At 49.4% G+C, this 22,402-nt stretch overlaps 4 protein-coding genes across 5 annotated transcripts; 2 read left to right on the forward strand and 2 right to left on the reverse strand.

Moving 5' to 3' along the window:
* The first annotated feature begins 10,391 nt into the window (after positions 1 to 10,391).
* LOC131569645 (keratin, type I cytoskeletal 9-like) lies at positions 10,392 to 12,092 on the forward strand. 2 transcript variants are annotated; one of them, XM_058821886.1, is made up of 2 exons: positions 10,392 to 10,548; positions 11,210 to 12,092. In XM_058821886.1, the coding sequence occupies exon 2, from the start codon at positions 11,229 to 11,231 to the stop codon at positions 11,886 to 11,888; it is 660 nt and encodes a 219-aa protein (XP_058677869.1). In that variant the 5' UTR covers positions 10,392 to 10,548; positions 11,210 to 11,228; the 3' UTR covers positions 11,889 to 12,092. The 2 variants fall into 2 exon arrangements, with proteins under 2 accessions (XP_058677869.1, XP_058677871.1); XM_058821888.1 differs by having other exon boundaries at positions 10,524 to 10,548; positions 11,187 to 12,092.
* A 2,260-nt stretch (positions 12,093 to 14,352) lies between these two features.
* Positions 14,353 to 14,862, reverse strand: LOC131569495 (scale keratin-like). Its single transcript, XM_058821705.1, has one exon. The coding sequence runs from the start codon at positions 14,860 to 14,862 to the stop codon at positions 14,353 to 14,355; it is 510 nt and encodes a 169-aa protein (XP_058677688.1).
* Positions 14,863 to 16,920: 2,058 nt separating this feature from the next.
* On the forward strand, positions 16,921 to 18,523 carry LOC131569496 (scale keratin-like). Its single transcript, XM_058821706.1, has 2 exons — positions 16,921 to 17,031; positions 17,594 to 18,523. Exons 1-2 carry the CDS (start codon positions 16,921 to 16,923, stop codon positions 18,176 to 18,178), a joined length of 696 nt encoding a protein of 231 aa, XP_058677689.1. The 3' UTR covers positions 18,179 to 18,523.
* Positions 18,524 to 18,943: 420 nt separating this feature from the next.
* Positions 18,944 to 21,375, reverse strand: LOC131569636 (feather keratin B-4-like). The gene is made up of 3 exons (XM_058821876.1): positions 21,270 to 21,375; positions 19,721 to 20,057; positions 18,944 to 19,588 (listed from the first exon to the last, which is right to left on the reverse strand). The coding sequence occupies exons 2-3, from the start codon at positions 20,040 to 20,042 to the stop codon at positions 19,407 to 19,409; spliced, it is 504 nt and encodes a 167-aa protein (XP_058677859.1). The 5' UTR covers positions 20,043 to 20,057; positions 21,270 to 21,375; the 3' UTR covers positions 18,944 to 19,406.
* Between the last annotated feature and the right edge of the window lie 1,027 nt (positions 21,376 to 22,402).

Consider the following 22,402-nt stretch of genomic DNA (forward strand, 5'->3'; position numbering starts at 1 on the left):
CCAGGGCAGGGTGGTGCAGAAAATGGTTTTTAATGGACACGAGAAGCAGAACCGGCACTCACAACAACACAAAATTAACAGGGACACCTTTAATATCCCGAATTCCGGCCAGAATTCCCACTTTCCTCACAATTCAGCCCCTCATCCTTGGAACCGAACCCTCGGGAAGTTTTCACCAGGGGCCACAACTTCCTTGCTTTTTTTTTCTTTTCTTTTTCCTTATTTTTTCTGGGTTTTTTTCCTTTTTTTTTTCTTTTTTTTTTTTTTTTCTCAAATCGATTACTCCAGTTTTAGGGCACGTAACCCAAATAAGAGCTGATTAATTAACATAAAATTAACATTCCAGGTCCAGGCGTAATCCAGCCTGGGAGTGTTTGGGAAGCGTTCTGGCTCCCTTTGTTGTGCGGAAGCCCTGGGATATTTTGGGGCGGGGGTAATTGCGGGGAATGACCCGGAATTCCAGCCCCAACGTGGCCATTAGGGAAGAATGAACCGAACATGGTCTTTAGTATAAAAACAGCGTCCGGAATGGCTCGGAATGAGATGAGCAGGACACGCCTGGCATCCCAAACTGCCCGGAGGGATCCTCTGCTGTCATCGGCTCCTGGAATTTGGAGCTCCAGGTCCCTCCCTGTCACCGCCGAGAGGTGGAGAAGAGTCCTTGGAAAAGCAGTTCAGGAAAGTTTGGATGCAGAAATGTGGGGGGGAAAAAAAAGCTTGGGTTTGGCTCAGTTCCCTTTGTTTAGAGGGAAGAAAATCCCCAAACAGAGCTGGGTATGAACAGGACACTAAGAATTCCCGTTTTGCTTCAATCTGAAGGTTTTATCTTGGAAAATGCAGGGCCAGATGTTTTTAAGAATAAAATATTTTGTCCCAGAAAATGCAGAGCCAGGGTTTATTTTAGGGATAAAATCTCTTATCCCAGAAATTTAACCCTGAATTTTACCTTTAGTCAAGTTTGGAGCAGTCCAGGAAGAGCCTGGAGGTCGCCTGTCTCTCTCGACCAAGGTTGAGTGTCTCCAAGAGAGCCCAAGGAGCAGAGGAAAAAGGGAATTCGGAACAGGTTTGATGCAGCAGCATTTTAATGGGAATGCAAAGTGGAGTCGAACATTTGAAGAGAGAATAATGCAGACAAGGAGGAGCCGACTCCGAGAAAAGACCCAAAATCACCCCAAATCACCCCAAATCACCCAAAATTGTGATCACCCGCTTTAGCCTGACCCCTTCCAGCCTGACACCCCCTCCCCTGACACTTGCTGAGACCTTCCAATCCCCACCATTCCCCAAATCCCTCGGTTCCGATCCACGCTCGGTGTCAAACTGGGCAGAGAAAAGTCCAAAGCACAGACAGAAGACGCAAAGCCCCAAGAAGAAAGAAAAGCCTGAACTAAACTAAAGCTCTATCCTAGACTTAAAACGCGTGGTCCTGGTTTCCAGCGGCGCTTCCCTCTCCGGCAGCCTTCAGGTCACACATTCCGTATTCCTTCGCTTCTTTCCTCGTTCCTTTCCGTGGTTCTTTCCCTCCAAAACCGCTCAGTTCTTCTTGCAGAGGCCCCTCTGGCACGGGTGCTTCCAGCGGGTGGAGAAGGTGTAGGAGCGCTCAGGGACGCACTTGGTGGCACAGGGCGTGGCGCAGGGCGTGGCGCAGGGCGTGGTGCAGGTGGGGACGCACTTGGTCACACACTTAGTGGAACAGGGCGCCGGGCATGGCGCCGGGCATGGCGGGGCGCACTTGGTGGCACTCTTGGTGGCACAAGGTGTGGGACAGGGTGGAGGACAGGGTGGAGGACAGGGTGGGGGACAAGGCGGGGCACAGGGCGGGGCACAGGGCGGGGCACAAGGCTGGGGACAAGGCGGGGGACAAGGCGGGGGACAAGGCGGAGGACAGGGCGGGGCACATTTGGTGGCGCACGGAACAGCGCACGGGGTGGCACAGGGCGGGGCACATGGGGTGACACACGGGGGGTCACACTTGGCCACGAACTGCGGCAGGCAGCAGGACTCCAGGCACTCCAGGCCCTTCTGGCCCGTCCCAATGGGCACGCCCGCCTCCAGAGCCCCAGCCAGCTCGGCCGACTCAGTGGATCCCACCACAGTCTCCTGTGGGTACGTGGTGAGGATGGGCCCCGGGAAGGTGACGACCACGGGTGGTGGGAAGATGATGACCCGCGAGTCGGGACAGGCCACCACGCAGGGCTCGTTGCAGGCGGCGGCCCGCGGGTCGGGGCAGGGCTCCGCGCACACGGTTTTCTCGCAGGACATCTTGTGGCTGGGCTGGACCTGAAAGGAGGGGACAAATGTCAATCCCAAGGAGCTGGAGGGATGGGGTCAACCCCTGGAAAGGCATGAGGTGGTGGGTGGGTTGATAACCGCCCTGCTCTGCTTGGCTTGGCTTTTCTTGATGACCTTCCAGAGCCCTGAGATCTCAAACACCTCCCTGGGAGCACCAAAACCTCTCCCTGGGGACACCAAACCACCTTTTTTGGGGACACCAAAACACCTCTCTGGGGACACCAATCCACTTCTTTTGTGGACACCAAACCAGTTCTTTCGGGGACACCAAAGCACCTCTCTGGGGACATCAGAACACCTCTTTGGAACCCCAAACCACCTCTTTCAGGAACACCAAGCCACCTCTTGGACAACAACAAAACACCTCTTTGGGGACACCAAAACACCTCCTTGAGGACACCAAATGACCGCTTTGGGGCTGTTGTTTAATTAATATCTGTTTTCTCCTGTGCAATTTGTGTTCCAGAGGTGGAGCTCAGTAAAATGAGGGCAAAACATAAACCACGGTAGGTATGGACAACACGGGAGGTTTTACTGGACCAAATTTGGATAAAGTCTGGGCTGAGAAGATAAAAATCCATGGAATACCATCCCTGTGATGGAATTGATCCATAAGAATACCAATAATTATGGATTTAGTGCTGTCAGTTCATAACAGGTGCCTTTGCCACAGATATTGAGCACAAGACTCACTCAGAAAATTCAATAAAAACCTTTTGCAAGATCATGAGGAAAAACTGAAGCACAACAAAAACCTGAAAGCAGCTGGCCCAAATTTAAATTTCAGAGGGATTAAAACTGTTCCCAGACCAGGGCTGAATTCTTCTTTCTGGTTTTGAAATAAATCTAAGGGCGGGTATTTGGAAAACAGTGCAAAAGTCCATTTCAAGTTGTCATTTCAACCATACCCAAATTCCACCTCAAAGCACTGAGTGAAGGAGCTGCTTAATCTGTTGTTGCAGATTAAATTGAATATTTTGGGCTCAGCCCAGGTGATTATTTTTTTTTTAAGCTGCGTATTGGAGAAGCCTGGGTGGGGTTGAGTTTGACTCAAGCCATTTTTGTTTTCTTTCCTCATTCTAAACACGATGCCCAAATGAGCATAATTCACCCAAATTTAAACCCTAATCCAGGTGCTCTCCTGAGCTTCCCACCCTTCAAATCTGCTACAACGCTGAATTCCCTGTCCTTGACTAGACCCTGATCAGAGACCAAACCAGAGGAAAGGAATAACTTAAAACCAGACCTAAACACAAAGCACAACACATCCGAAGCAGATTCAATTATTCTTGCTTTGCATAAAACCAAAGCTTTGCATAAACAGAACAAAACTACCCAAAGCAACTTCCCAAGGTGACATTTTTTGGGTAATTCTGGCATAGGAAAACCAGGAATTTTGTAGTGCCACATCCACAGGCATGTTGTGTCCTCATCCACAGGCGACTGCAGCTCTGCCCATCTCAATATTTCTAAAACACTTGTTTAAATTTCCACACCACCTCTGCCCAAAATCAGATAAAAATTGGAAGCCACAAGGGCAGGACTGCCCCGCCAGGTGAAAGCTGCTGGCTGAGGTATTTTAAGGTTATCTAAAGGTTGCATCCATTAAATTTCCATAAAGCAATGGAATTAAATGGTTTTAATATTACCTAGATTGCAAATACATTTTTAAACTTTGATCCCGCTGCGCTTCTGGATGAATAATCAAAACTATTTTGATTATTCCATGAAAATAAATGGAATTTCTTTCCAGAACAGCAGAACACGAATCCAAAATTCAGCGCTGAGTTGAACGTAAACATTTTTTTTTAAAATAGGCTCATTTTATTATTTTAGGAAGAAGTTATATCAGAATCCAACTTACTCAGTTCACCGAGGAGAAGCCAACAGGACCCACTGGAAGCTCCCTGAGTCAGGAATGGTTTTTATATCCCCGGCTGGACCACCAGGCTGATGCAAGAAAATAACGTCATATTTGGGCATTAGGTCCCATTACTCCCCAAACCAAATTTGAGGGGTAATTACAGTAATTGCTTTGCTTTGCTCACTGTTTGTGTTGATTACCCTTTTCTCACCAGCACGTGACCGCCGTTGTTTGGTCACGGATTCTTCTCATTTCAGAGTTTTGAGGCTCAAATTTATTCCTGCAGCTCTGCCAAGGTGAAAACCCCAGCTGAGCTCGGCTTTGCAGCAGCTCCTGAGCTTTGCAAGGCTTGTCCTTGCAGCTCCTTAATCCCAGGATTTGTTTTCCTGGCCTCCAAGAATGCAGCAGAGCCTAACCCAGCATTAGCCGTGAGTGTTCCTGGCTGCTTCCAAACTTGTTGGGACGTGTTTATGGGAATGGCCAGACTGGAGTGGCCGAGTCGGCTCCCAGAGCCACTCCCGGCTGAGCCCGTGGGGCTCTGGCTCCTCATTTGGTGTCCGAGTCCAGGATCCGACTCATCCCAAGTTCCAAACTTCCAGGAGTTCCACCCCAGCGTGAGGAAGAACTTCCTTCCATGGAGCTGCTGCCCAGGGAGGGCAGAATTGGGATTGTCCCTGTCTGGAGTCATCCCAAACCCACGTGGATGTGTCCCTGTGTCACCTGCTCTGGGACATCTCCAGAGTCACTTCCAACCCCAACAATCCTGGGATTCTGGGATATAAAACAGCACCAAGGGTTGATGCGGCCGGTGAAGCCCTGGGTTAGCACAAAACTCCACCTCTGCCACAAAACTCGTGCCCAGGAAGAAATCGGAAGTGGGAAAGTCCCTTTTGGGAAAAGTGGGATGGTCAGAGGGATGCTGGTATGGGATAAATCACTCCATCCCCAGTTCCTTTCCTGGTGGTTTTGGTCACCAGAAAAATGTCAGAGTGTAGAGGAGTGTGGGAAACTGGGGGTGAGGGGAGAGGCCACCAAAGACAACAATTCCCTGTTTAACACAGGGAAAACCAGGAAAAAAACCCCAGGATTTATTTAAGGTCACTCAGGACAACTTTGGATCCAGAGGACAAAAAGAGTTCCAGCCCCAGCTGGTGCTGAGGCGAAGCAGAAATTCATGGCATGCTGGAAGCTCAGCCCCCGAGGTGAGAGAAGCCCGGTCCCATTCAAATCCCCAAACATGGCCTGATTTGGGAAGGTGAGTGTTTGGCCAAGTGGATTGAAATGGTATCATTAGGGTAACAAACACAGGGGCAGGCTTTTAATCCCGAAGAAGCAGAGGGATCCGAATTCCCGAGGCTGAGTCAGGGGAATCACGTGGGTGGCCCTGACACATTTGTTTGGAAGGGACGCTATGATTCAGCCCTGCTTTAATACCCGCAGCCTGTCATTAACTTCAGAGAGCCACGGCCGCTTTGCATGGGTAAAACATGAGTGGGTGTTTGCAAAACCATCCCCAAGCATTTCCTCACAGCATTCCCCATCCATGCTTTTGCCCAGGGGAGCCTCTGGGATCGCTCTGCTTCCAGGAGGGAACAGAGCATGGAGGTCGTGACAAAAATAAACCCAAAAAAAAAAAAAAAATAACCCAAACAAACAGGAAGAAGGGAAATGAGCCCAGGAAATGTTGGGGGTGCTCAAAAACAGCAGGTTTGGGGTGGCAGGTGCTGGGATTTTGGTGCCAACGTGATCCAGGGCTGCTCAGCTGAGTGCGACACAGAATTCCAGAGCTGGGAAGGTGGGATGGGCCCCGGAGACAGGATTTGAAAGGAATCACAGAAATGGGATGGTTCAGGTGGGAACAGACCTTAAAAATTCCCTCATCTCACACCCTGCCATGGGCAGCGACATCTCCCACCATCCCAGGTTGCTCCAATTCCCATCCAGCCTGGCCTTGGACATTTCCAGGGATGGGGAATTAATGGATCAGGATCAGGATCAGTAGGAGCTGTCAGGGGCTGCTTTGCCTGGAGCAGCCCAACCCAGCAACCTCTGGCAGCTTTGGAAAAGTTTGGAGACACTGGAATTCCTTTCCAGCTCCTTTCAGCAGCGCCAGCCCTGCCAGGAGGATTCCTCCTGCTCTTCCTCTCTCCTTACCAGCAGCAGCCTCCTGCAGCTTTTATCCTGTTTTTGGCTCTCTCGGGGTCATTCCCAGCTCCAGATCCTCATTCCATGCCAGGTTCCAGCCCCAGGAATTGCCCAAAAACTCCTTGGAAGGGAAGAGCTGCTCTGCCCTTTCCTGGCACAAATTCCTTTCCCCAGAGCAGCTCCAGAGGGAGCTTTTGGACCAGCCCGACTTCCTCAGTCAGGAGTTAATTTCTTCTCCTGCACGTTTTTATTTATTTATGTGGATAAAATCAGGGGTGAGGAAGTGGTTGTGGAATCCCAGTTGGAAAAAGATTTCAGGCTTCAAAGCGGTGAAGTTACAAAAGGTGTTGAGAGCAGGAAATTTAAATAAATATTATTATTCGAGAAGTTTGAGATGGGGAAGAATTTGGAGAGAGCTGGGGGGGGCTCCAACCCTCCCAAATTCCTGAATTAAGCAGAAAAGATGAATTGGAAAAAGGAGCTACAAAGGAAAAAAAAAAAACAACATTGGAATTTGAATGCAACAGAACTTTAATGTCAGGGAAGGGTTGGGGACAGAGTCACACACAGGGAGAACAAAGGATGATTCCCAAGGCTTTGGGAAGTGATGCAGATCCACAAAGGCTGGAGAAGGCAATTCCCGGGATGTCCTTGGCTTGCAGCTTGCCCAGGAGCTGAGCCCAGCCCGTGGCTGCTGCCGGGGGAGCCGGGGCTGCCTCAGAAATAATAGAAGCCGCAGTTTCCTCCTCCAAACCTCCTGGAGCTGGAGCTGCCCCCTCCGTAGGATCCCCCTCCACAGGAGCCGCCCCCAAAGGAGCTGCCCCCGCCGCAGGAGCCCCCAAAGCCACCGCCCGAGGAGCCCCCAAAGGATCTCCTGCCCCCGAAGGATCTGCTCCCTCCATAGGAGCCCCCGGAGCCAAAGGATCTGCTCCCTCCGTAGGAGCCACCCATGGAACCGCCACCACATGATCCACCCATGGAACCACCTCCATAGGATCCCCCAATTCCCCCCATGGAACCACCTCCATAGGATCCACCCATGGAACCACCTCCGTAGGAGCCACCCATGGAACCACCTCCAATGGATCCCCCAATTCCCCCCATGGAACCACCTCCGTAGGAGCCACCCATGGAACCACCTCCAAGGGATCCCCCAATTCCCCCCATGGAGCCACTGCCCCCTCCGTAGGATCCCCCAATGGAGCCCCCAGACCCAGAAGGTCCCATGGCCCCTGACGGGAAGGACGTGCCCACGATGCTCTCCTGAGGAAAGGAGCTGAGGATGGGCCCTGGGAAGGTGATGACCACGGGTGGAGGGTAGACCACAGCCCGGGAGTCCCCGCAGGAGGTGACACAGGGCTGGCTCCAGGCATCCGCATAGGGCTGGGGACAGGACACCTCGCACGGGGACGAGCAGCCGCTGCTCACCATCGCTCCTGACGACATTCTTGGGATGGACGGCGACCTGCGGCAGCACAGCGATCAGAACTGCAGTGCCAGGGAAAAAGAAATCCTGCTCTGGTGCTTTCCATGAGCGGGAAAAATGGGGGAAGGAGAGGTTGGGAAGATTCCTGACAGCATTTTTTGTGATAGAGAGAGAAGTGCAACACTGGAGTAAAATTAAAATGTTCAAGGAGATCTGGGCCTTTGCACAATCACCAGGATGATAAAATCTGTAATTTCCTGATGGAAGGAATTGTTGCCCTATAAAAATGAGATCTCTTCTCATTTCCCTCCATCCAGAATAAAAGCCAAGCTCAGAGTAGTTAAGTTGTAACCTCCCCATCAAATAATCAGGGTTTAATTGACACTTTCCCTTTGTGGTTGGGAACAGCACAACCTCACATTTGGAGATCTGTGTCCCAGCCACAAAACCTTCCCTTCCCAAGAGACAGAATGGATAAAATGGAACAATTTGTCTTGGAAAATAGTCCCAAATCCATATTCCCAATCATGTCAGAGCTCTGACATGGAATCATTTCCCAATTCAGCACCCACAGCCGCATCCCAGGTAATGGAAATGGAACCAGAGGCAGAGAACTCACCGGGCTCACAGAGAAAACCGGACTGAGGAGAAGGTGCTGGAGAATCTGCAGGAAAATCCCGGGTTTTATACCCTTCGCCACAGCTCCCAGGCCATGCAATACAATTTTGGGACATCACCAGCGACAATTTTTTGCTGTATAAGCTTCTTATAATTGTAATAATTGCTTTGATATGTGTTAATGATTCGTAAATCAACTCCTCATCAGCCAATACATGCACACACCCTTCGTCTTGCTTTAATCCTTAAATAATTTTTAGATTATTTTATTACAGCTGCCATTTCCTGACCTGGTTTGACTTGGGAATTGGCTTGGAAGGGTGAAGGATCAGGAATTCCCCCAGTAAGGGCAGAAATCGATTTGGCTTTGTCAGGGGAAATATTTTCTATTCTGCAGAAAATTCCCTGGAAATCCAGAACTGGGAAAACTCACAAATTTTGTGTTTGTAAATCCTCGGTTGGGAAGGGTCATTTTTTATATCTATTTAACCCAAGGAACTCATTAAAAAGGACTTAAATTAAGTCCTTGGATGCTCATTATCATCCAAGGAAGCCCTGTGTGAGAGCATTTAATTATTGCAATTCTCCTTTTGTCATCCTAATTATCCTAATTTTGTCCCCTTTTGGGACAGCTGCAATATTCCAGGGAGACACGTGTCCAGGAGGCATTATTGGATGAAAAAACCTAAATATTTTTGAGTGCATGAAGCTGATTCCACCTAAAACACAATAAGAGCCCCTCAGGACTGGTCAGGATTATTTTTTCAGGGAATTCCTGAATTCCCTGAAAATTCCAACAGAATTCCTGGGTTTCCTATTTATGCATTTCTGCCTTTCACTCGTCAGGTGAAAGGCAGAAATGCATAAATAGGAGGAGAGATCTCCAAGCAAAATTCCCTTTATCAATCACCAGAAACCTCCAGGAGGGTTTTAAACATCATGGATATTTTGGGGTGGTTGTCCAAGGCAAACATCTCACATAAACATTGGTGTCATCAAAGCCTAAACTGGGGTGATTTTGCATCTAAATCAAAGTCAGCTGGAGAGATTTGAGATTTGAAATTCAAGGTTTGAGATTTGAGATCTAAGACTTGAGATTCGATATTCAAGATTCAAGATTTGAGCTCTGATATTTGAGATTTGTGAGTTGAGATTTGAGATGTGATATTTGAGATTCAAGATCTAAGATCTGAGATTTGAGATTTTAGATATAAGATTTGGGATTTTAGATTTGATTCTCAGACGGAGCTGTGGGAGGGAACTGACTCCAGTTTGGAGCTGGAATTTCATCCTGGTTTTCGTGGAAAGGGTGGAAAGGACTCTCTGGACTCTCTGACCATTGTTCTGGGTGACCAGGTGAGGAATCAGTCCCAGGCTGGACCCTGGAGCTCCTTTCCAACCTTAACAATCCCAAAATTCCATGATCATCCTAGATTTCCCATTTCTATCACGATAAAGTTTATTTTAGTGTTTACATAACTCCTATCCCCACATTTCTGGTGTTTCCAGACCCGATTGGAAAACAGAGCATGAGGAGCCAATATCGGGGTTAAGATCTTGCAACAGAACCCGAACAAGCCCTGTCAGGCCCCGGTGACATCCCCGGGTTTGACAGCTCTGCCAGTCAGCAATTCCTCCTTGACTCCTCAATTAAGGTGAAACTTTCTGTGTTCCTCTAATTGGGAAATATTGATTTACACAGAAAATCCTGGGTTCTGCTGCTGGTTCTCCCATTCCAACAGCTCTGGGATGAGGTAGCACTTCCATCAAGTCCCCAAAATCCAGATTTTGGGGTGGAAAGCGAAATATTGTGCACAAAACTTATTTATTCATCAATAAATCCCTCAAGTGGATCTAAACCCATTCCCACTTCAATTCCAGTGAGGCCCAGGGGACAGCACCAGCTCTGAGGTGACTTCCTGGGGGTCGGAATGTGGAGCAAATGGGATCAAACCCAAGGGGTGCAGTGCTTGGAACGTGACTTGGGATTAATAATGAATTTATCACGTCACTTAGGAGAACAATTAGGACAATTAATGAAACCATCCAGCCCAGCAAAACACGGTTTGGTAACGCGTGGGAAGCTCTTGCACAAAGCGTGGTTCCCATCCCACTGAGGGTCGGGAAAAGTATAAAAGAGCCCTTGGAATTCTGCAGTGCCATCCATCCACAGCTGCTCCTCGTCTCCACTTCTCCAGACCCGGTGAGTTGGATCTTCTTTGTCCTCTGCGTGAATAGGGGAAGATATTTTCTGTCTTTTCTCTCCTTCCCAAAAGATGTTTTCTTCCTCTTTCTTTCTCTTTCTTCCTGCTGAGGGAAAGGACCAGAGCAGAATTTATTTTTCCACTGGAATTTTGGGCATTGTAGGTAGGATTTATCCCCTGCTTCAGGTTCCTCCCCATCCCAAAAGGTGTCTTCAGGACATGGAGGTCTTGCTCTCCTGCATAACCTCTGGTGTCCAGCAATCCCATCTGCCCTTTCCAGGCTTTAAAATCCAAAGTCCCACCCATGCCTCCATTTGTAGGCACAGGATCAATGGCAGGACTGGAATTTCCCAGGCCCTGGAATCAATTCAAGGTTGTTGGTGTCCTCCACAACTTTATCTTATGGTCCAACCAACTCCTGAGGATGAGCTGCTTCCAAAGGCCCCTGAGCTTGGCTTTGCTCTCCAGAATTCCCAGCACTTCCAGGGCAGCAGGAAACCCTGTGGGAATCAGCAGAGCTCAGTGCAGAGAAACACAGAAAAGGGACAAACCTGACTCTTCCCAAACTTTCCTTTTCCCGCTCATGGAAAGCACCAGAGCAGGATTTCTTTTCCCTCTGGAATTTTGGGCACTGCAGTTCTGATCGCTGTGCTGCCGCAGGTCGCCGTCCATCCCAAGAATGTCGTCAGGAGCGATGGTGAGCAGCGGCTGCTCGTCCCCGTGCGAGGTGTCCTGTCCCCAGCCCTATGCTGACGCCTGGAGCCAGCCCTGTGTCACCTCCTGCGGGGACTCCCGGGCTGTGGTCTACCCTCCACCCGTGGTCATCACCTTCCCAGGGCCCATCCTCAGCTCCTGCCCCCAGGAGAGCATCGTGGGCACTTCCTTCCCGTCGGGGGCCATGGGATCTTCTGGGTCCGGGGGCGCCATTGGGGGCTCCTACGGAGGTGGTTCCATGGGGGGAATTGGGGGATCCATTGGAGGTGGTTCCATGGGTGGCTCCTACGGAGGTGGTTCCATGGGTGGATCCTATGGAGGTGGTTCCATGGGGGGAATTGGGGGATCCTATGGAGGTGGTTCCATGGGTGGATCATGTGGTGGCGGTTCCATGGGTGGCTCCTACGGAGGGAGCAGATCCTTTGGCTCCGGGGGCTCCTATGGAGGGAGCAGATCCTTCGGGGGCAGGAGATCCTTTGGGGGCTCCTCGGGCGGTGGCTTTGGGGGCTCCTGCGGCGGGGGCAGCTCCTTTGGGGGCGGCTCCTGTGGAGGGGGATCCTACGGAGGGGGCAGCTCCAGCTCCAGGAGGTTTGGAGGAGGAAACTGCGGCTTCTATTATTTCTGAGGCAGCCCCGGCTCCCCCGGCAGCAGCCACGGGCTGGGCTCAGCTCCTGGGCAAGCTGCAAGCCAAGGACATCCCGGGAATTGCCTTCTCCAGCCTTTGTGGATCTGCATCACTTCCCAAAGCCTTGGGAATCATCCTTTGTTCTCCCTGTGTGTGACTCTGCCCTCAACCCTACCCTGTCATTAAAGTTCTGTTGCATTCAAATTCCCATTGTTGGTTTCTTTTTCTTTTTTCCAACTCATCTTTTTGCCTAATTCAGGAATTTGGGAGGTTTGCAGGCTCCAGGACGAGAACCAGGCCCAATTATCTCACTCAGCACTGGGTTTGAGGGTGGGGACAACAAATATTCCACTATCAATATTTCCCATTAAAACCCTTTTATATCCCTATTTCTGCCTCACATTTTCTTTTCCACCTTTTCTCCTACAAATCATTCGGTTGGAAATCACTTTGCCCAGAGCCAGCTGAAATCCTCCTCCAAACCCTGGAGAAACTTTCAGGCCACTTTAAGAGGAATTTGGAGCCCTGGTTTCACCCTGTGACGCATTTTGGGATTTGCTGAACTGGAATTCTGAGGGATCTTTCCTTCTCTCTCCAGAGCTTCACCACGATTGCAAACAAATTATCTAATTGTTTTCCAATTGAGCCTGTTCCTTCAGCCCCATTAAGGTTTTGCTCGGAGCTGATGAATTTATTCGGTGTCATCATTAAATTAATCGCAGATTAAAATTCCTAAACCTCTTTAGGTGCAAGAAGAATTTAAGCAACTTGAGTTGTGTGTCATCTAATTTCTTGTTTACCTCCGGAGCTGTCAATTCAATTTTTTAAACACATTTTCAGCTTAAACAGAAAGAGAAAAATTTGATTTTCCAAGCAGGAATCTCCCATACGGACAGTTTATTTTTCTTGATATTTCCTATATTTCAATTCATTTTTCTTGATTTAATATTACACATTCTGTAGTGCAATAAAAAGTATTAAAAACATCTTTTAAATTTTTTTTTGGGTTCCTGCTCTCCCTCATACATTTTCCAAGGGAATAAAGACGAATTTTAGGTCATTTTGGCACATCTTTAAACCTGGGGCTCAACCAGGGTTCTCTGTGTGTTCCCATCCCGACAGAAAACAACAGCACCAGGCAGGATCCGAGCTCTTGTGTCACTCCTCCCTTGGGAAATCCTCTCTTGCACAGCCTGGTGACATTTTGCTGTCATATAAAAGCAGCTCTTTGATGATGCCACAGTCGGGAGAAATTTCTCCACGTCTCAAAGCATTTGGCACTGCCAGCTCAGAAATCAAGGAGAGGTTCCTTGGTGGATTTCCTTTGGTTCTCATCCCCATCCTCACATTTTTGCCTTGGTTCTTTGATACTCCTGAAAATGTTTTCAGCTTTCCTGAACCTCAGAATTCTGCAGGGAATTATGATGATTCCTAAAAATCGGTTCTAAATATGGTGGCAGAATGGACAAGGCCGGGCTCTGCTCCCAGGGAACACGAACAGGACAAGAAGGAACAGCCTTGAGCTGTGCCAGGGGAGGCTCAGGGTGGGAAATTTGGGAAAATTCCTCCTGGAAAAGGGTGGCCAGGGAGGTTTGGAGTGGCCAACCCTGGAGATGTCCAAGGAAGAACTGGAAACTGCCATTATTAATGGCACTGGTCGGGTGGGTGGTGGACATTGACCAAAGATGGGACTCAATGACCTTGGAGATGTTTTCCAGCCTCAAGGACTGGATTTTATGATTCCAGGAATGAACAGGAGGGAGGAGCTGAGCTAAACCAGGGTGTAAAATAAAACCCTTTTGGCTTTTCAGCTGTCAGCTGACCACATCCCACCCCTCACATGTTCATCAAAGTCATCACCTCCAGAGACCCCCGTGCACCCCCAGAGAACAACTGAACCCTTTTGTGCGTAAATTTTGGCTGCTCATCCAACCCTCCATTTCACAACCCAAATTAATTAAACAATTACCTCCCAATTACCATAAAACCCCATAATTGCTGCTCACAGAGCCAGCTTGAGGAAACTTAGAGACGTAGAGGATGGGACTGAAACGTCCCTGCAGAGAAAGGAAATCCCAACAAAATGATGATGATGCAAGAGGATTTTAATAGGGTACACTACAAATGACACCAAAGAGACACTCCTTCCTTCAGCCCACTGCCCGAGAAGAATCCACCTTCCACCCATTCTTCTTCTCCTGTCAGGGCTGCACTGACAAGCTCCATGCCAGGCCTTTCAAGCTGTTCTGTTTTTCTTCTCTGGGCACAATGGAAAGAAGGAGCTGATGCTGAAGGGTGATTAACAGAGGCTGTTGTTAATTAAAGACAAAAGGGAAATGCAGGGAAGAGGTGTGGGCCCAGTTCCCAGAGGTCCTAAGCCAGGGTGGCTCCTGTTGATGTTTTTTTGCCATCTCCAAAAGCCGGTCCCAGCTGCAGGTCTGGATCGTGGGGTTCCGTCTCAGCCTCAGTTTCCCAGGCGGGATCCATGGCTGCTGCTGCTGTAGAACTTCTTGAGGTAGCAGCCCCCCGAGGAGGAGCCCCCACATCCAGAGGAGCCCAACTTCCCTGAAGAGCTCCCACATCCATAGGAGCCCCCAGATCCGTAGGAGCCCCCAGAGCTATAGGAGCCCCCAGATCCATAGGAACCCCCAGATCCATAGGAACCCCCAGATCCATAGGAGCCCCCAGATCCATAGGAGCCCCCAATTCTGGACAGGCCACCAGAGTAGCCTCCCATCCCTGAGCCGTAGGAGGAACCACCGGAGGGCTGGGGCATGGACGATGCCACGATGCTTTCCTGGGGGCAGGAGCTCAGGATGGGGCCGGGGAAGGTGATCCACACGGGTGGGGCGTAGACCAGGGCCGTGGAGTCCCCACAGGAGGCCACGCAGGGGCCGAGGCCTCTGCTGTAGGCACAGGGCTCGGGACAGGCCACCTCGCAGCCGGGCAGGCACCGGGAGCTGATGCAGTTCATGGTTCTCAGGGATGGAGGAGGAGCTGGGGGAAAGAAGATGGAGTCAGGGAATGTCATGGACAGTAAACGAGGTTTGTCCTTCTTGCTCATGGAACTCCAGGATCCCCGAGGTTGGAAAAGAGCTCCAAGAGCATCGAGTCCAAGCTGTTCCCAACCCCCACCTGGTCACCCAGGCCAGTGTCCAGAAATTCCTTGGACACCTCCAGGAGTGGCCTCTCCAAATGTCCCTGAGCCCCTTCCAAGGCGTTTTCCCTTTTCCAGGAGGGATTTCCCCAAATTTCCCACCCTGAGCCTCCCCTAGTATATCTCGAGGCCATTCCCTCTTGTCCTGTTCCATTCCCTGGAATCAGATGCCAAATGTCCCCTGGAGAAGCCCAAAATTCCCCCTGGATCTCCCTTTTCTCCAGGTTGAGCTGCCCCAGCTCCCTCAGGATTTTCCAGATCCTTCTCCAGCCCTCCAATGACCTTCCTGAGTTGGGGGACCCAGAACTGGCCATGGGATTGAGGTGCAGCATCACCTCCTCCCTCAAATCCTCCTGTCCTGGGGCACCATTTCTCCCTCCCCTGTAGAAGACACCTAGGATTTGGCTTTTTCAGTAAATTTAAGCTTTAAATTTGTGCCTCAAGCTTTGAAAAGCCACAAGAAAAATTCAAATAACTCCTAAAATTCTATCGTTAAATATCAGATTGATTTCTTCCAGTGACTGCAGTGAGACTCCAGCAAAAAGCAGGATTTCACTGCTGCATATCCCAGCTAAAATCCTCCAAAATCAAGGAATGAGTCCTTCTTTAAAACTATCACTACAGAGAATGAGAGAGAGCAAAGATCATCTTGAATCCAACTCACCTGGAATAGCAGGAGAAGTCAGGAGAAGTCAGGAGATGGTTTGAGGAGACTCCTGAGAGGTCCCTGCTTTTATACCTCTTCGGAGGCCACTCCTGGGGTATGAAACATCCCATAAAATCTCTCAGCCTTACCAAATTCTGATTTTTTTCCTCTATGTGACTCCTCTAACGCCTGTAATTATTTTCATAGTTCCCAATTATTAAATCAACCCTCGACATATACAATCTGACTCTCATATCATAAATTTGGCTTTTTCATTGTGTGAGAATTTTACAGCCCCGGTTCCTGTGCAATATCCCGGGGATGACTGCATTTACAATGGAACCTGACCCCTGCCTGTTATTTTTCATTAATGATTTAAGTGAGGCCTGGGCAAGATCAACCCTGCAAGTTTGCACTAAGGAACGGCTTGGGTTGATGATCAGATAATTTTGAAGGTCAAACCCATTTTGAGGGAAGAGCTTCAGGAGGAATTTCCTCATGGAAAGGGCTTTGGAGGGGCTGACATTGGGGGTTTGGAGTACCCATCCCTGGAGGTGTCTGAGGAACAACTGGACATTGGTCTGGGTGACCAGGTGGTGATGTCTCCAATGTTGGACTCAACGACCTTGGAGGGCTTTTCCAACCAAGATTCCAAGTTTGGGATCCACCTTGGAGCACAAAGGCTTGGTGACCTTGGGCTGCACCCTTGGAGTGGCGCTGGTGACATCCTGGTGACAACGCTGAGCTCAGCATCCCCAAAATGAGTTTTGATTAAAATTACTCAGAGGTTTCAGGGCTTAGAGGACTTTGCGTGTCACTTCAATGTCTTTGAAAGGAGTTTTGCTGTCTCATCCCCTAGATCTGTGGGTGCACAAAGGGTGGCAAAGAGCCCTGACCCCCATTTGAGGTCAGATGATTCCATTTGGGAGGGATTTCACCCAAATCTGAGGATTACACCCCAATTGTGTGAGTGACATGAGGGGAGCCACCTTCCTGCAAGTCACTGAAGGAAAATAAACACAGAGATCAACTTCTGTTTCTTTTGGAGCCAGAATGATGCCAAAAGGATTTTCCTCCACGAAGTCTGAGACAAAAGGAGATTGTTGGGTGTTGGGTCTGTGTCACTCAAATCAGGGCTGGAAATGATCAGCAATTATGAGATGAAATGAAAACAATGGCGAGGCTTAAGAGGATCTTTTTCTTTGTAAGTGATAAGAATTTAGTAAATCATGGGTGACATCACGTCCTCCTCATTGTCTGAAAATGGAATAAAAGGGGAGAGACCTCAGACATCTCCCATCCTCGCAGCCTCACTGACTTATTCCCTCCAAGACAACGAGGTAAGTCTGACTGCATTGCACTCCTCAATACTTCGAATTTTCTCCTTTTCTATCTTGCAAAATTCCAGAAGTTTTAGAAAAGCTAAGGGAGAGAAGAGTGGATTTGGAAAAGTTGGGGGAAAGGGAAGAACAGAGCAAGGAAGATTTTCCTTGGGGAGTTTCTGAAGGGAAATCTTCCAGTAGATCTACCTGAAAAAGGAATTAATGGGACAATTTTGCTTGGGGAGTTTCTGCAGGGAAATCTTCCTGTAGATCTACTTGAAAAGGGAATTATTCTGGGCAAGGAATTGTTTAAGGATCAACAGTTCAGCCCCAGAGAAAAGGGGAAGATTTTTTTTTTTATTTTGAGAGAGATTCAGAAGAGAAAGAGATGTGGTGATAGGAAAGGAAGAGCTGAGAAGCCTCAAACAGGTCAAGAAGGAAGGAAATAGCAGGGAAAATGGGAGTCTGTGAGAGAGGGTTGAACTGGGAGCAGCTGGAGATGGACAAAGAACAACTGGTTCATACTGGGAACCCAAGGCCTGGCTATGCTGCTTCCTTGACCTCCCATTTCCTCTCCCAGCTTGATCCCAAATCCCAAGAGATGATGTCCAACGTCAACTCCGAGTGCCAGCCTGGCTGCGAGGTGGCCTGCACGCAGCCCTGTGCCTACAGCAGGAGCCTGGAGCCCTGCATCGCCTCCTGTGGGGATTCCAAAGCCGTGGTGTTCCCTCCTCCCGTGGTCCTCACCTTCCCGGGCCCCACCATGAGCACCTGCTCCCAGGAGAGCATAGTGGGAGCGTCCCAGCCCATGGTTATGGGTGCTCCCATCGCCAGCATCTCTGATGAGCCCTATGGGGTGGGCAGCTCCTTCGGGCCTGGGGGCATGGCTGGGGCAGGACCCTCCTTTGGATCCGGGGGCTCCTTTGGCTACGGGGGCTCCTCGGGGATGGGGGGTCCCTTGGGATATGGGGGTTCCTTTGGTTATGGAATGCAGAGCTCCCGTGGGTCCTGTGGCTACGGGGGCGTGCTGGGAGCCAGGGGTTCCTTTGGGTCTGGGGGTGCCTGTGGCTACGGAGGCTCCCTGGGAATGGGGGGCTCCTTGTACAGCCGGAGGTTCCGCAGCACCCGCGGCGGATCCTGTGTGGGGAGCTGGGGCTCGTCCTAAGGCCGAACAACCCAGAGGATGAAAACCCAGGATCCAGATCCACTTCCAGGCCTGGAATTCCGAGGCTGATCCCTGAAAACCAGGCCCACATCTCTTCCTGCTGTGCCTCATCTTCAATCAAACTCCACTCCGTGGACGACGCCTCTCCTGGAACTCTTTAATTAATCTTGTTCCTGTGTCCTTTCTGGTGGGGTGGGAATGCTTCAGAATTCCACGTGGGGCTTTCTGTAAAGGCCACGGCTTCACCTTGTGGGGATGGCCTGGCTGCCCTGGCACCACCCATGAATTGCTCTTTTTTGTTCTATTTCATTTACTTCACCCTAATAAAAATCTTTCCAAATTGCATTGGCAGCTTCCTGGTTTTCCTTTCTGCCGAATCCCAGGATCGTTTAGGCTGGAAAGGACCTCCAAGGTCATCAAGTCCAACCTGTGATCCTCACAAAATGATGTCCCCCCTAAACATCCCAATCCTCCATTACCCTGGCTCCAAGGCTAAACTGGTTTTAAATGGGAGCTGCACAAGTCCATCCCTGGAGGTTTTTCCAACCTATTGGAAATTATTCTGTGTTATTTTTTGGATAATGTGGAATAGATCAGAAAGGAAAATAGTTCATTGAGGAATTTCAGACTAATTATATTTGAATTAAAGCAGAATTAATTCCCCTCTGATGAGAGTTAATTGCTGCACAAGGATTCCCTTCTTTCAGGCCAGTTTGTAACTGAAACTGTGGTGAAATAAAAGGCAGAACCTGGGGCTGTGATGCAACAGGGCTTTAATACAAACAAAAAGTGGGATGAGGCAGTGCAGAGACAAAGAACGGAATCTCCATGTCAGCATTCCCGTGTCAGCATTCCCATTTTCAGCATTCCCATTTTCAGCATTCCCATTTTCAGTATTCCCATTTCAGCATTCCCATTTTTCAGCATTCCCATTTCAGCCTGGACTCCAGTCCAGCAGTCATTCCAGGACATTCTTTTTCCAGCCGGACATTTTCACAACCACTTTCACAGGTTTGACTCTTTGGGTTCAGGGAGTACAAAACACAACAGGAGTAAGGGACAAAGGGAGGGAACATCAGGATCCTAAGCCTTGGATAAAGCACAAACAAGATCCAAACAACCACAGCTCCGACCAGATCAAGTGGAGCAGAGACTGCTTGGAATTCCTAGCTCTCAACTACTACCCTGCATCCTATTTTTCCTTGGGACATTCCTCAGCTTTAAAGGGTTAAAAAGGCCCGTAGTTCCCGTAGTTCCCGTAGTTCCCGTAGTTCCCGTAGTTCCCGTAGCGATACCTGTAGTACCCTCTGGAATAATAGGGGTAATAATTCCTATTGTAGCCTGAGAAATAGGAGGAGCCGCGGTAGAGGCTCCCCAGCCGTGACATCCCACCCCCGCAGGAGGAGCCCCCTCCCATTTCCCCTCCACAGGAGGAGCCCCCTCCCATTCCCCCTCCCATTCCCCCTCCCATTCCCCCTCCGCAGGTGGAGCCCATTCCTCCTCCTCCAGATCCCATCCCTCCTCCAGATCCCATCCCACCACCTCCAGATCCCATCCCACCACCTCCAGATCCCATCCCACCTCCAGATCCCATCCCACCTCCTCCAGACCCCATGCCACCCCCTCCAGACCCCATTCCCCCGCCGATTTCAGGGATGGACGACCCAACGATGCTCTCGGTGGGGCAGGAGCTGATGATGGGCCCTGGGAATGTCACGACCACGGGCGGGGCGTAGACGATGGCTCGGGAGTCTCCACATGCAGCCACGCAAGGCTCGCTGCAGGCGTCGACGTAGGGCTGGGCGCATGTCACCTCGCAGGGTGAAGCACAGCGGGCGCTGAGCAGTTGGCCATAGGAGGACATCGTTCCAGATCCAACCTGGAAGGATGAGAAGGTCCCAACCCAATGAAGGCACAGCCTGGGAAGGATGGATTGGAAGGATTTGGATTGGAAGAAAAATTCCTCAGTTCTGGAGTTATTTGTGTGTTTAATTATTTAAGTGCTGCCTTTTAGAGGTAAAAAATGTCTCCAGGCTTCTCAATGAGAGAGGGAATCCGGGGCAAGAGAATGTGTTTTGTCCCTAAATTCTGAGATGTCCGGCAGAAAATGGGAGGTGTATGGGGGAAGATTCCCTTCGGAATTTGCTGGATTCCAAAGGGAGCTGGGAATGCGGATTTGCCAGATGTTGGTTGGATGGACAGGTGCAGATGTGTGGGATTAAATCATCTGAATAAATGAGTTTGTGGTTAAAAAAATGAAAATGATGATTAAAAAAAAAAAAACAAAACATCATTCCTAAGGCACAATCCGCTTTTCCATAAATTGCACCAATCAAGGGAGAGGAATTGTGGGGAAATGTTTCTGATTCTGTTCCCACTCCTCTCTAGTCCTCCATGGAATCATGGAATGGACCTTGAAGATCCAGTTTCGACCCCTGGCATGGGCAGGGACACTTTCCATGGACCTCAAACCCTGTCCAACCTGGCCTTGGGCAGTTCCAGGGATGGGACTGCCACAGCTTTCCTGGGAATTCCATTCCAGAGCCTCCCCATGCTCACAGGGAAGGATTTATCCCTAAAATCCCATCCAAACCTCCTGCCCATCAGTGTGAACCCATCCCCTTTTTCTTTGCACTCCATCCCTTGGAAATTGTCTCTTCTCATGTTCCTTCAGGTCTGGAAGGCCACAATTGGGTCACCCCAAAGCTTTTCTGTATTTTTGTCCTGTCTCTATTCCCAAAATGAATTCTGGGAGGAACCTCCCTGTCCTTTTCCCACTTCATTCCCATCCCTTCTCCCACTTCATTCCCTTTCCTTTTGGGAATCAATCCCACCCTGATCACAGGTTTGGAGTGACCCTTCTCCATAAATAAATGCTCAGTTCCTAAAAATTCCCATCAACATTTTTAAAACTCCCATTCCTCTCCCCGCTTTTATCCACCTTAATCCCAAGCCCCACTTCCCACGCAAGAACGGGCTCAGAGAATAAACTCTACCCTTGATTTAGGATAGGATATAAAACCTCAGTTCAAAGCTCCCCATAAACCAAATTACCTCTAATTAGGAGCTGATTCAGTTAAATCTGACTTACCCAGTCAGCGAGGAGAACGAGTCAGCAGAGGCAGCTCCAGGGCCACCAGTCAGGAGCACTTTTATATCCTGTCATGGAGAAGGGAAATTGGGAGCCACCTTGACGCAAGCCCTTGTGAAATGGAATGTTTTCCCTGCTCCTGCCTCCCCTTGTTGCAACTGTTTTGATAACGCCTTAGGATTAGGAGATAATTCCCAGTCCCACACAGCTGCTTCACCCTTCCTGGGCCTTTGCTGGAAATCTCTCCGGCCTGGGGGATGGAGGGGGGGATTTTCCCTAAAAAATGAGGGGGATTTTCCCTAAAATATTTATTTTGTGTGTGAGTGGTCACTTTGTGTTCATGCCATGGGTTTTTATGGAATTTCTGACTTCTAAATTACACACACACACAGGTGTGTGGGATAATCCCCAGGCCTACAGGTGCTTCACCTTTCCAGAGTCTTTGTTGGGAATCCCACCATCCACTGAGGGGGATTTGCCCTAAAATATTCACTTTATGTTCACCCCGTGTGTTTTTATGGAATTTCTGTTCTGGTACATAAATTCCCAGCCCCACAAGGGGATACGGGACAATCCCCAGGCCTACACCAGGGAGCTGAAGGTGCTTCATCCTTACAGGACCTTTGTTGGGAATCCCTCCGTCTTCTGAGGGGGATTTTCCCTAAAACAATGGGATTTTACCTAAAATATTGATTTTGTGTTCATCCTGTGTGTTTTTATGGAATTTCTGACTTAGAACATGAATTCCCAGGCCCACACAGGCCCAGGCAAGGTGCTTCACCCTTCCAGGACCTTTGTTGGGAATCCCTCTGTCTGCTGGGGGGGATTTGCCCTAAAACAGGTGGATTTTCCCTAAAATATTCACTCTGTGTCTGTGTGGTTGCTTTGTGTTCACCCTATGGGTTTTTATGGAATTTCTGTCTTTGGAGCTGTCCTTTGAACAGAGGATTTCCTTTTCACATTCCAAGTAGGAAATTTGAGGTGCCAAAGCATTTCCTGGACAAGAATTCCATCAGAAATTCAGCTAAAAAAGGGCACCTGCCCAGGATTTTATATTTTATCTGCAATTCCTCATCTCAGGGGTTATCCCCTTCAGAATAAACACCCAAAAAATACTAAAATCTGGGAAAAAT

This window comes from Ammospiza caudacuta, chromosome 30, assembly GCF_027887145.1.
Source record: "Ammospiza caudacuta isolate bAmmCau1 chromosome 30, bAmmCau1.pri, whole genome shotgun sequence".
In the NCBI taxonomy this organism is placed as follows: Eukaryota; Metazoa; Chordata; class Aves; order Passeriformes; family Passerellidae; genus Ammospiza; species Ammospiza caudacuta.

Coding starts and splice junctions, on each gene's coding strand:
- LOC131569645 (XM_058821886.1), top strand. CDS start 11,229: ATGTCGTCAGGAGCGATGGTGAGCAGCGGCTGCTCGTCCCCGTGCGAG.
- LOC131569495 (XM_058821705.1), bottom strand. CDS start 14,862: ATGAACTGCATCAGCTCCCGGTGCCTGCCCGGCTGCGAGGTGGCCTGT.
- LOC131569496 (XM_058821706.1), top strand. CDS start 16,921: ATGGGTGACATCACGTCCTCCTCATTGTCTGAAAATGGAATAAAAGGG. Junction 17,032..17,593: donor ATTCCCTCCAAGACAACGAG/GTAAGTCTGACT, acceptor TTCCTCTCCCAG/CTTGATCCCAAATCCCAAGA.
- LOC131569636 (XM_058821876.1), bottom strand. CDS start 20,042: ATGTCCTCCTATGGCCAACTGCTCAGCGCCCGCTGTGCTTCACCCTGC. Junction 19,589..19,720: donor TGGTGGGATGGGATCTGGAG/GTGGTGGGATGG, acceptor GGGAAATGGGAG/GGGGCTCCTCCTGCGGGGGT.